Source organism: Acinonyx jubatus, chromosome D1 (assembly GCF_027475565.1).
Source record: "Acinonyx jubatus isolate Ajub_Pintada_27869175 chromosome D1, VMU_Ajub_asm_v1.0, whole genome shotgun sequence".
NCBI lineage: Eukaryota > Metazoa > Chordata > Mammalia > Carnivora > Felidae > Acinonyx > Acinonyx jubatus.
In genome coordinates this window covers 43,726,070-43,739,235 of record NC_069390.1, presented here as the reverse complement: position 1 = coordinate 43,739,235, position 13,166 = coordinate 43,726,070, and the positions used below count along the sequence as shown (strand labels likewise).

Genomic DNA, 13,166 nt, shown 5'->3' with positions numbered 1-13,166 from the left:
AAAGAGTCTGATCTCACAGTGTTAACTGTTAACACAGTTTTTTGACTTTTTTAACTGTTAAATCAAGTTTTTTGACTTTTTTGGAGTCCCCTCTCCTCTCCTCCGACATATGAAGATGAAAATGCTACTTAACTCACAAAGTTATTAAGATTAAATAAAACAACCATCGTATTAGGGTTCTCCAGAGAAACAGAACTAATAGGATGTGTGTGTGTATTTACATAGAGAGAGAGAGAGAGAGATGGAGAGATAGGTTTATTTTAAGGAATTGGCTTGCAAGACTGTGAGGGTTGGCAGGTTTGAGATTTACAGGGCAGGCTGTCCAGCTAGAAATTCTCGCACGAGTCGATACTGAAGTCCTGAATCTGAAGGCAGTCTTGAGGCATACCTCTTTCCTCTTTGGAGGACCTCAGTCTTTTCTTTTAAGGCCTTCAACCAATTGGCTGAAGCCCATACACATTAGGGAGGGTGATCTGCTTTACTCAGTTTACTGATTAAAGTGTTAGTCACCTCTGAAGAATACATTCACAGCGACAACTAGCCTGGTGCTTGACCACACAGCTGAACACCATAGCCAAGCCAAGTTGACACATAAAATTAACCATCACACACATCTTCAAGTATTTATACCGCTATGGTGAAACTGTTGTAGGTCCTGAATAACCGTTATGTGCTGTGCTCTCTGATTCACACTTTACTTGGATCTTTATTTCCAAATGAAGTTTTAAATCTGCCTACCTCTCTCCAGATATACCCATTTCACCTTAGTTCAAGGCACTCAGTGAAGATTTTTGGAGCAGATCAGTAGCACTAGAGATGGATTTCTGAAGTACTCTTGGTTTTTTTTTCCCCCCTTATTTTAGCACTTAGCACTTGTTTGTACTCACCACTAGTCTCTAGGTTTGTAGAGTAGCAGGGATGGTAACTTCTTCCTCATTGTGAAATCCAACACATCTTCCACCATATAGTAGGCTCTCAAATATTTGTCGAATGAATGAGCTGGAAAGATTTGGGCATATTTTTATTTTTTTTTTATTTTATTTTTTTTAAATTTTTTTTTCAACGTTTATTTATTTTTGGGACAGAGAGAGACAGAGCATGAACGGGGGAGGGGCAGAGAGAGAGGGAGACACAGAATCGGAAACAGGCTCCAGGCTCTGAGCCATCAGCCCAGAGCCCGACGCGGGGCTCAAACTCACGGACCGCGAGATCGTGACCTGGCTGAAGTCGGACGCTTAACCGACTGCGCCACCCAGGCGCCCCTGGGCATATTTTTAAAAGAGATCTGCAGTTGTGTTAACATATAATTTTGTCTTCGCTCAACTTGCTTAATGCTGTTAAGAACTTTGGTTCTTCAGTAAAATCTGGTAACCATGCTCTCTTCATGTGGATGATCAAGCTGGTGGGGATTCAACATGTGAAAGATAAACACCAATGTGAATTAGGAAAATCTGCGCCACACTTTGTGTACATCTTAGTTACACTCTCAATATCTGTGCCATCCTGCCACAGGTGTTTATTTCACACTCATTCATGATGACAAACATGGTCTATATTCTGCTTAAATGCCTGGAATGTCTTGAAGATAGCTCCACGTGGAAATCTGGTTTATCATTTAATTGCAAATACTTTGCTTTCTTTAAAAAAAGGAAAATGCAGGGCACCTGGGTGGTTCAGTTGGTTGAGCGTCCGACTTCGGCTCAGGTCATGATCTCATAGTCTGTGGGTTCGAGCCCCGCGTCAGGCTCTGTGCTGACAGCTCAGAGCCTGGAGCCTGTTTCCAATCCTGTGTCTCCCTCTCTCTCTGCCCCTCCCCCAGTCTCACTTTGTCTCACTCTGTCTCTCAAAAATAAATAAATATTTAAAAAAAAATTTTTTTTAAATAAAAAAGGAAAATGCTCTTTATAAATACACATAGACAATAAACACAAACACACGCCTACATATTTATTGATCTCTTTCTTCTCTTTTGAATTTTTCAGGTGCTTTCCCCAGCCTGAGTCCTGTGAATTCTCCCAGCCATGGACCAGTCTCCGCTGGCTCTCTAATGAATCGATCACCTGTAGAATTTCCTGCCACTGCCAGTTCTCTTACTAAGCCAAGTGTTATTTTACACCGATCTCTGGGCAGTGCACCCAATTCACCAGATTTTTATCAGCATGTTAGAAATTCTGATAGCAGTTTATGTAACAGGTAAGTTTCCTAAATGTTGATTATTTCTGTCTCAAAATATAGGTTATTTTAATAAAGTATTCCTAGTTTTCTAGTTTTATGTTATAACTAGTTGATGGATTAAGACTGTATCTTCCCTATTTATCAAGTAGTTTTTCTTTTTAAGAAACTTTTCCTCATTTTAGTGCAATTGTTCATTTTTGAATTAAGTAATCTCTATCAAAAGTGATATATAGTAGGGGTGCCTGGGTGGCGCAGTCGGTTAAGCGACCGACTTCAGCCAGGTCATGATCTCGCGGTCCGTGAGTTTGAACCCCGCGTCAGGCTCTGGGCTGATGGCTCAGAGCCTGGAGCCTGTTTCCGATTCTGTGTCTCCCTCTCTCTCTGCCCCTCCCCCGTTCATGCTCTGTCTCTCTCTGTCCCAAAAATAAATAAACGTTGAAAAAAAAAAAAGTGATATATAGTAGTATTCTATCCATCTCAAGATACCAGTAAATTATGAGAATTCTTTTAGTATATACTACCTTAGTACCCAGTTCATACGGTGTTTGTTTTCATTTCTGCTCAGTTTTTTATCAGTGATAAGTGTTTACCTCAGACCTCAGTGGTGACTTTCAAAATATGTTAGTTTCTTCGGGGACAGAAGATACCTTCCAGGATAAAGCCTATTAAGTTTATAGAGAGATTGGACTTGTATGATATTTTGCAATGGGGTTCCTGGTTAAAAGTTAAACAGATTTCAAAATTGTATTTAGGTAAGAAGTTTTGTCTCATTTATGAATGTATATTTATCTATTTTATTCTTTAAGCTGTGGACATCAAATATTGAAATATGTTTCAACATCTGAATCCGAATCTGGTATAGACTGCCACAGTGGAAAGTCAGGTGAGATTGCAAAGGTCCTGTGTGTCTGAATTTCAGAACAGTTTCTTAGATTGTTTTAGAAATGAATAAATGTGAGTTTAACTTCAGTTTATCCATCTTTAAAATGAAGATTATAACATTTTTATATACTTACAAGATAAGTAGAGAAGTTACTAGGAACAAGTTATAAATAACAGAGGGTAAAAGTGTTTTGAAGACTAAAATGTGCTGGGGACGTGCCTGGCTGGCTCAGTTGGAAGAGCATGCGACTCTTGATCACAGGGTTGTGAGTTTGAGCCCCACGTTGGGTGTAGAGATTACTTAAAAATAAAATCTTAAAAAAAAAAAAGGACTAAAGTGTGCTATACAAATGAATGCGGTCTTTTCAGTTTATGGGTAGGGTTCATAAATAGAGTAATTAATTATGATAATGTTGAACTCTAAGCCCAAAAGAGTTTTTATGACATAGAGAGGAGTTGTTTTAAAATATAGTTTATTATATCATTCTGAAACATTTTATATCCTCAAACAAGAAATACTGTTGGTGATAAAATTATGGTGGTTTTATAATTTTAAATGTTGATGACTCAAGCATACAGTAATAGTTAACTAGGTAACTCAGACCGTCATTCCTCCTGAAAGTAGCTAGAAAAGCTGGACAAATTATTAACAACAAAAATGTGCTTAAAGCCATTGAAAACTAAAAAGCTCCTCACAATTACCAGTACAAGATCTGGAGGAGGATAGAAATTCATGAAGTAAGCCTAGAGTATGGGGCTATGAAAAAGGTATTTGCTCCTTCCAGAGGGTCCAGTGACTAATAGAATGAGCAATCCTTTTGGTACCTCCATGGGACTAGAGAGCTAGATATTAGAGGTGATGGCCTACCGTGGTAGGGATAACTTGGAAAACTCTGCAGCACTGCACCCTAAGAATAGAAGTAAATCAGCAATAGATAGGCCCCCTTAGGGATTATAGGCTCGTACTGATCCCCTTATGTACTATAAACTTCACCCTTTTAAAGTGTACAATTCAAGGGCGCCTGGGTGGCTCAGTCGGTTAAGCATCCGACTTTGGCTCAGGTCATGATCTCACAGTTTGTGGGTTCAAGCCCCATGTTGGGCTCTGCTGACAGCTCAGAACCTGGAGCCTGCTTTAGATTCTGTGTCTCTTCTCTCTCTGCCCCTCCCTGCTTGCGCATGCGCACATGCTCTCTCTCTCAAATATAAGTAAGCATTAAAAAAATCAAAGTGTACAGTTCAGTAATTTTTGGTTCTGAAATTGTTTAAAACACACACACCCACCCCCCCCCCCACACACACACGCGCGCACTCACACACACGGAGAAGAGCAATCCTTTACAAACTCTTCTAAAAATAGTGATATCCTGATGTCATAACCAGACACAGGTATCACAAACCAAAAACAAAAAAAACTACAGACCAATATCTCTTATGTGTATAAACACAAAAACCCTTAACAAAATAATGGCAAACGGAATCCAGCAACATATGAAATGGTCACACTATGACTAAGTGGTATTTATCCCAGGAATGCAAGGGCAGTTTAACAGTTGAAAATCAATCAATGTAATATACCACATTAATAGAATAAAAGGGGAGAAAAATGCATGATAATCCAAATATGTGCAGAAAAAACATTTAATAAAATCTAACACTCTTTTCATGATAAAAACACTCAAACTAGTTATAGCAGGGAAGTTCTTCAACTTGATAAAGGGCATCTTTGAAAAACACACACCTTAATGGAAAAGGACTGATGTTTTCTCCTTAAGATCAAGAATAAGATAAGATTTTTTGCTTTCAGCATTTCAACATGGTACTGATGGTTCTAGCCAAAAAAATGGAAAGGAAAATAAAGGAATCCTGAATGGAAATAAATAAATAAAACTGTCTCATATTCGTAGAGCATATAATCCTTTATATAGAAAATCTCAAAGAATACACACACACAAGAACCAATAAATCAGTTTAGCAGAGATAAGATACAATATCAGTGTTTAACAAAATTGTATTTCTGTGTACTAGCAATGAACCATCATAGATTGAAATTAAGAAAACATTTTCACTTGTAATAGTATCAAAAAGAATGAAGTAATTAGAATAAATTTAACAAGAGATTTATAAACTGAAAAACATAAAACAGTGTTGATAATAGAGAAAATCTATGGGGTGCCTGAGTGGTTCAGCCAGTTAGGTGTCGAACTCTTGATTTAGACTCAGGTCATGATCTCACAGTGGTGAGATCAAGCCCCATGTCAGGCTCTGCACTGGGCATGAAGCCTGCTGAGTATTCTCTCTCTCCCTCTGCCCTTCCCCTGCTGGTGCATGTGTGCTCTCTCTCAAAAAAAAAAAAAAAAAATTAAAATTAAAAAAGAGAAAATCTAAATACGTTGAGAGGCATTTCTTATTTAAAGACTGGAAAACCCAGTATTGTCAATAGGGCTATTCTCCCAAATTCATCTAGAAATTCAGTGCAATACTTAACAAATTCTAGCAGGCTTTTTTTTTTTTTTTTTGTAGAAATTGACAAGTTGGTCATAAATTTTACATGGAAAGACAATGACCAACAACAGCCAAAACAATTTGGAAATAGAACAAATTTGGAGGACTGATGCTCCCTGATTTCATAATTTATTATAGAGCCACTGTAATTAAGATAGTGAAGTATCAAAAGATGAGCCCGTAGTTCAGTGGAGCAGAACTATACGTCCAAAAATAGATTCTTGCATTTATGGTCGGTTGATTTTGATACAGAAGTCAAGACCATTCAAAAGAGAAAGCATAGTTTTTTCACCAATTGGGGCCAAGACAATTGGGTATTCATTTGTCAAAGAAAGAATTTGGGCCCTTACCTTATTATATACACAGTAACTCAAAATAGATCATAGACCTAAGTGTAAGAGTTAAAACCTTGCAAATTGCAGAAGAACAAATTGGACATAATCTTTGTGACCTTGAGTTGAGTAAAACATTCTTGGATACAATGCCAAAAGCACAATCCATGAAAGAAAAAAGATGACAAGTTAGGCTTCAGCAAAATTAAAAACTTTTGCACTTCAAAAGACAACAATAAGAAAATGAAAAGACAAACCATAGATTGAGAGAAAATATTTGGAAATTATATATCTGATAAAGGTCTTACATCCATAATACATAAAGAACATTTATAATTCAATATTAAGTCAACTCAAAAAATGGGCAAGAGATGTCAGATATTTTGGTCTGAGTCATTTGGTGAAGGATATAAATAAATGGGTAATGAACACATGAAAAGATGATGAACATCAATAGTCACTAAGGAAATGCAAATTAATACTACAATAAGATACCACTACACTCAAACTAGAATAGGTATAATTAAAAAGACAAGACAATAGTGGGGTACCTGGGTGGCTCAGTTGGTTAAGCACCCGACTTCGGCTCAGGTCATGATCTCATGGCCTATGGGTTCGAGGCCCATGTCGGGCTCTGTGCTGACAGCTCAGAGCCTGGAGCCTGCCTGGGATTCTGTGTCTCCCTCTCTCTCTCTGCCCCTCCCCTGCTCACACTCTGTCTCTCTCTGTCTCCCAGTAATAAATAAACGTTTAAAAAAATTACAACAACAACAAAAAGACAATAGCAATTGTTAGCAAGGATGCAGAGAAATTGGAACCTTTGTGCATTGCTGATGGGAATATAAAATGGTATACCACTCTGGAAAACATTTTGACAGTTTCTTTAAAAGTTACACATAAATTTACCATGTCACCCAGTAATACCATGTCTAAGAATTTATCCATGAGTAAACATATGAGCACTCAAAGACAAGACTGGGAGTGTCATGATATCATTGATGATGCTGCAAATGTTGGAATGACCCAGACATCCATCAAGTTACGAATGGATACATATCATGTGGTATATCCATTCAATGTAATCTTACTTAACAATTAAAGGAACAAACTTCTGATAACATGCCACTACACGTATAAAATCAAAACATCATTTTAAGTGAGAGAAGCCAGGCTCAAAGGATTACATATTGTATGATTCTATTTACATAAAATTCTAGAAAAGGTGAATTTATACAGACAATAATCAGAGGAGTGATTGCCTAGAATGAAAATAAGGATCAACTATAAATAAGCAGGAGGGTACTTTCTGGGGGTGATGATAATGTTCTAAAACCAGATTGTCATAAAGGTTGCACAACTCTGTAAATTTACTAAAATTGTTGAATTATACACTTATGATGGGTGGATTTTATAGTATATTATTATACTATATATATACAGTTGTTTGGATTGACTGGTTTCAGCTGGGACATTCTCACTTGAGGACTCTCATGTGATTGCAGTCAGATATTGGTAAGGGTGACAGTCATCTGAGGGAATGATTGGGCTGAATTTCCAAGATGGGATTGGATTACTCACATGTCTGTTGACTACTGACTAGTCCATCTAAATATGACCCCTGTATGGGCTTCTTCCAACATGTGTGCTGGATTCGAAGAGAGGAGGAGCTGCCAATCAAGTTAATGGCTCAACCCAAAACACACCTAAAGTGTTACTTAATGCCATTTTCTGTTCATCAGAGCAGTCATGCGGCCTGTCCAGATTCCAGGGGATTAGGAAATAAATGCTCTCTCTTGATGGAAGAGCTACAGGAATACATTTGAGAAGAGTGCAAGGGGTATAAGAGAGAGTGTTGTAGACATCTTTGGAAAAGAACTTATTACATTTATTTCAACTGTTTTTATTACTGTTCTGTGTAAGATATAGTTACTAGGAGTTTGGGTCATTAAAATGTAAGTAGGTAATGTACCTTAGATGTCAACAATTTTTAGATGGATGGTAATTTTAGAATATTATTATAGTAGTACTGCCTTGACCTACCAAGAATAGTTGAATATTCTAAATTTTATTTCCTAAATGTTTTTCATGGGGAAAAAGTAATATTTTCCAAAGAATAATATTTCCTGGTCACCATTAGTTAATGAGTTTTTAGTATATTCAGTGTATTAAGTTCAGAGTATCACTAACGTTTATTGACCATTTATTATATGTAACTTCCAGTAAGATATTGTTATCCATATTTTACAGGGGAAAAAGCTTGCCATTATCAAGTTCTAGTTCTTCTGAAACTCAGTTCCAATAAGTACTCTTAAAAACCCTTTTACCTAGGAAAAAACCCTACCTATTGAAAAGTAATCACATCATAACTTTATAACTGAATTAATATTCATACACTGTATTATCACCCCGATTAATAAACCAATGAACGAAATAGTACCAGCACCTCAGAATTTCCCCTCAGGCCCCTCCCAGGTATACCCTCTAAAGATAACATTTTTCTTGTCTTTCATATGTTTTTGAGCTTTTTATAAACAGAATCACAGAGTATGTACCTTGTGTCTGGCTTCCTTCATTCCACACATTTTTAAGAATCATCCATATTGTTGCATATGGCTGTGGTTCATTCTCTTCGCTACCCATTGTTCAGTTGTGTGAATATACTACCATTTATTTCTTCTATTGTTGATGGGTTTGGGGGAAGTTTCCTGTTTCTAAGATTACAAATAGAATGAATATGATTTTTTTTTACATGTGAATGAATACTATTTACCTACCAGTGCTGCTTCTCTTTTCCATGAGACTTGGGGAAAAAAATATTATTAATCACATTGGTAGAAATAACTCACAATAAATGATACTATGTTTTCCTTTTTAGATGTGCCTTGATTTCATTCATTTATAATTATGAATTTAGGGTTTTCATAGCTAAAATTCAAACAATTTCACATGTTGGAAATTGCATACGTCAAATTGCTAAAGACGGAATTTTCCTGTTTCTCACTTTGATAAAGAATATCCCCACCCCCACCCCCATTTCTTTCATCCATGAATAGATATATCAGGTGAAATGTCTGTGTTGTCAGACCACAAGGTACCTGGGCCAAATAATCCAGCAAGATACAACTTCATGGTGCCATTAATTTAAACTGAATGCCAGTATGGTTCACTTTATGTGAAGATTTTTTATAAATAATTTTCCTTATAAAACTATGCATATAGTGCAAGTTTTATTCTTCTTATTACTATATGTATTTCTTGAAAGGTGATGAAGACAACACCGTTTCCTCAAAACAATCATTCAGCCTCACAGAAGTGCAACATGAAGTGGAAACAGAGAACACAGACTGCAGAAAATTATTTTTGGAAGGTGATACTCACCTAACAGAAGAGGCACAGAATGAACAGCAACCAAATGTAAAAGATAAACTTTCCATATGATTATGTTAAGGTGAAATATAATATTGGTTTAGTACTAGTGTCATTATTTTTGCTCAGAACAAGATTTTTAATATAATAGTATTTTTATTTTTATTTTTATTTTTTGCTGAAAAGTCATACCATATTAAAGAATACTTTGGGTTAAAAATAATAGTTACAGTTGACCCTCGAATAGTGCTGGTATTAGGAGTGCTAACCCTCCCACACACAGTCAAAAATTCACATATAACTTTTGACTCCTCCAGAACTTAACTACTAATAATCTGCAGTTGATCAGAAGTCTCACTGATCGCATAAACACATATATGTCAGTTCACGCGTATTTTGTATGTTGCATGTATTGTATCCTGTATTCTTACAGTAAAGCTAGAGTAAAGGAAATGGTATTAAAAATCATAAGAGGAAATGCTGTATTTACTGTACCAACAGTACCGTGAGTACAGACTGTATTTATAGCGCTGTCCTGTGAAAAATCCATGTGCAGTGGACCTGCGTCGTTCAAACTCGTGTTGTTTAAGGGTCAGCTGTGCTTCTGAACTCATCATCCGAGAACAACAAAGTGCGTTCATTTTAAAATGAACACATTTTACTTAGTGATACAGTAGATATTACTTTCTATACTGATATTTTCTTAAATTGTGTATGTTAAAGTGTGGGGAACTTGTGCATAAAGCATTAAAAAACAATCTGCTTATAATAGCAGTTTTTTGTTTTTGTTTTTAAGTTCAAAATTTAAGATTTTTAGGGGGAAAAACCATCCATTCCTTACTAGTTAAACTAGTAATAAATGCCAGTATAAGGATAGGAGTCTCTATTATTCTTTGATATGTATAACTTCTAAAAAAAATAATGGACTTTAGATTTGTATAGTGTTTTGGGAATACAGTATTTTTATTTGTAAAAGTACTGTGAAGATTAATAAGTCTTCTTATGCCTAGAAGACATTTTTACATTTTTCTGATAGCATTTTACAAAGAGAAGAACTAGGAAGTACAGATTATGTTTGAGAATAACTTCTGTAGAAAATAATATTGGCCATTTTTTTAATGTTCAATTTTAAGTGTTCTCATTTGGATGTGGATTTAACAATATTTTTTAAAAGGTGAGGTTGAGTTGGTTTGTGTTTTTCCCCCCTATATGTACAGATTGAACAGGAAGCATCACTGGACCTGATTTTAATAGAAGATTATGATTCCTTAATAGAGAAGATGAGCAACTGGAATTTTCAAATATTTGAAGTTGTTGAAAAAATGGGAGAGAAATCAGGAAGGATCCTTAGTCAGGTTTGTTTAAAATCTGTACTTTTTTATCATAAATTAATTTTTCCTTGGATCTTTATAAAACACGAACTCTAAAAATGTATAATGTTGGTTTAGGCACAACTTCAACATTGTTCACTTAATTATTTTTCTCACAAATGAAGTTTTCAGTAAAAAATTTGAGAAGATATATATACATATATGTGTGTGTGTGTGTGTATAAACCCATATATAAAAATAATTATATATAATGTATAATTTTATTTGAATAAATGAAAATATTAAATTTAAATATAAATTTAAAATATTAAAATAAATTTTAATTGAATAAATGAAAAGTAGTTTTTTGGCCTGTATTAATGGGGTTTAATTTTACTACAGAATAAAGATTTACTTTATACTGAAGCCTGAGGTTGAAGAGGACATAAAATGTGAGCTAGTTCTAACCACTGAAACTTAGGCTTCATTTCTGTCACCTGCCTCCCCGTACTTTACCAAAGGCCAAATGGTTCGTTTCATGCTAGAGCCATGGAAAAATAGTTCCTTGTTACCACCCAGACTCAAGGTTCTCCCTGAGGGGTTCATACAACAGCATCAGATTAACCTTCTCAAAATATCACTCTCATTATCTTCCAGGTATCGTATTTATGAAATGTACAAACATAAGGATAATTTATGTGGCGGGCATACAGTTTCACCTCATTGAAGTCTTTAGGGACAAAAATGTAATAAATATAGTTTGGACTTCTGTTAAGGACTAGAGTAGAATAGAATTCATGTGCCCTTTAATAAATTGTAAATAAAAAAACTAAAGGGAAGAATAGAAAAATTTTAAAGCTGAGACATGTGATAATTTTCTTTGGTTTTCAAGGGCTTCAGGGTTATGTCTTCCTTTTTAATGTTTTGAGAAGAATTTATTGTAGGAAAGTTTTTAATAAATTATTAACTTAAAGACATATACATGGTAACATCCCCAAATGCAAATCACAAAAACATACTCTACTCAACTGCAAATAGAAATCCTGATTTTTAAAGTGAATTTTATTTTAATTGACATTTAGGTTATGTATACCTTATTTCAAGACACTGGTTTATTGGAAATATTTAAAATTCCCACTCTACAGTTCATGAACTATTTTCGTGCATTAGAAAATGGCTACCGAGACATTCCTTGTAAGTATTAACATATCTCATTATTTAAATTCAAATAATGCTGGTTTTGAAACTATTATTTTTCCCTTCAGATACTCTCTTAAACACTTTTTAAATTACATATTTGAAAATATTTTAAATAGGGATTTAAAAAGTAATCTGTATGCTACTACCTAGAGTTAACTACTGTTAACATTTTGGTATATATTCTTCAAGACTTTTTTCTTATTTTTCATGAAGTTAATCATAATATAGACATATTTATAATGGGTTTTTCCCTTAATTATTACCTGGTGTACAACTTTCTGTGTTAATAATTATTCATCTGAGAGTTCCTTGTCTTTTAAAATATTTGGTAATTAAGTAAGTCAAGAGTTTCAGAAAAATCTTGACTTTAAAATATTTAAAATTTATCCATAAAATTTCTATTTTTAACTGTGTCCTGACTTATGGAATAATTTCTAATGGCTCTTTGATTTATGGTAAAATATAATTTGAATTTTATATTAGGAAAAGATACAGTTTATATGTTGATACATTCTACAATTTTCCTTCATATGGACACATTTTGGGAAATCACTACTATAAACAGAGCAGATTTTTCGTAAGTTGGCATAACTCATTAATTGGGATGATAATGTGGCTTCTATGTACCATAATTTCCACTTACAAAATATGCATTTCAAAAAGTGAATTTTATAAATAGAATAAAGTGATACTTTAAAATGAACTTCAGAGGAAGGGGAATGGAAAGAAAGAGGCAGTAGAGTCTTCACTATCAGCTCCCATTAGGATACATTAGTTAAGAAAAGAGTCTCTGGGGCACTGGGTGGCTCAGTCAGCTGAGTGTCCAGCTTCGGCTCAGGTCATGACCTCATGGTTTATTAGTGCAGGCCCCACATCAGGCTAGCTATCAGCGCACAACCTGCTTCTGACCCTCCGTTCTCGTCTCTCTGTCCCTCCCCCACTTGCTCTCTCTCTCTCTCTCTCTCAAAAATAAAGAAACATTAAAAAAAAAAAGTGTCTCTGGATCTAACTTTTCTAAACTTTAGTTCCTAAATTTGTAAATGGAGATAACAATAGTTCCTACCCCATAGTTAATGATAAGATAAGCCGTGTAAAGTGTGTTTCAGAATTCCTGCCACATAGTAAATGGTCAATAAAAGGTGTTGGCTGTATTAATAATTAAGCTCCTTGCAGAGTGACATCATGTCCTAGCAGTAGGCTGAATGTTAGTACTATCACCTGCTGATTCTACATGGTACTCATTAAATATTTGTTGAAATGTTGAACTTTTATTGAATATCCATTATTCAATGATTTATGAATTTTTCATGAAGATTATATCATTTAGTCTTTGCTGGAAAGTTTGTATTCTCTACCTTCACAGGTGAGAAGTAAAAACTCAGAAGAATTATTCCCA

At 35.0% G+C, this 13,166-nt stretch overlaps 1 protein-coding gene across 1 annotated transcript in view; it reads left to right on the top strand.

Moving 5' to 3' along the window:
* PDE3B (phosphodiesterase 3B) overlaps positions 1-13,166 on the top strand; it is a 172,137-nt gene that overhangs the window by 133,953 nt on the left and 25,018 nt on the right. Inside the window, exons 6-10 of the mRNA XM_027073073.2 lie at positions 1,983-2,193; positions 2,982-3,058; positions 9,157-9,308; positions 10,478-10,615; positions 11,653-11,764. Coding sequence (XP_026928874.2) covers positions 1,983-2,193; positions 2,982-3,058; positions 9,157-9,308; positions 10,478-10,615; positions 11,653-11,764 — 690 coding nt within the window. The remainder of the gene's footprint in view (positions 1-1,982; positions 2,194-2,981; positions 3,059-9,156; positions 9,309-10,477; positions 10,616-11,652; positions 11,765-13,166) is intronic.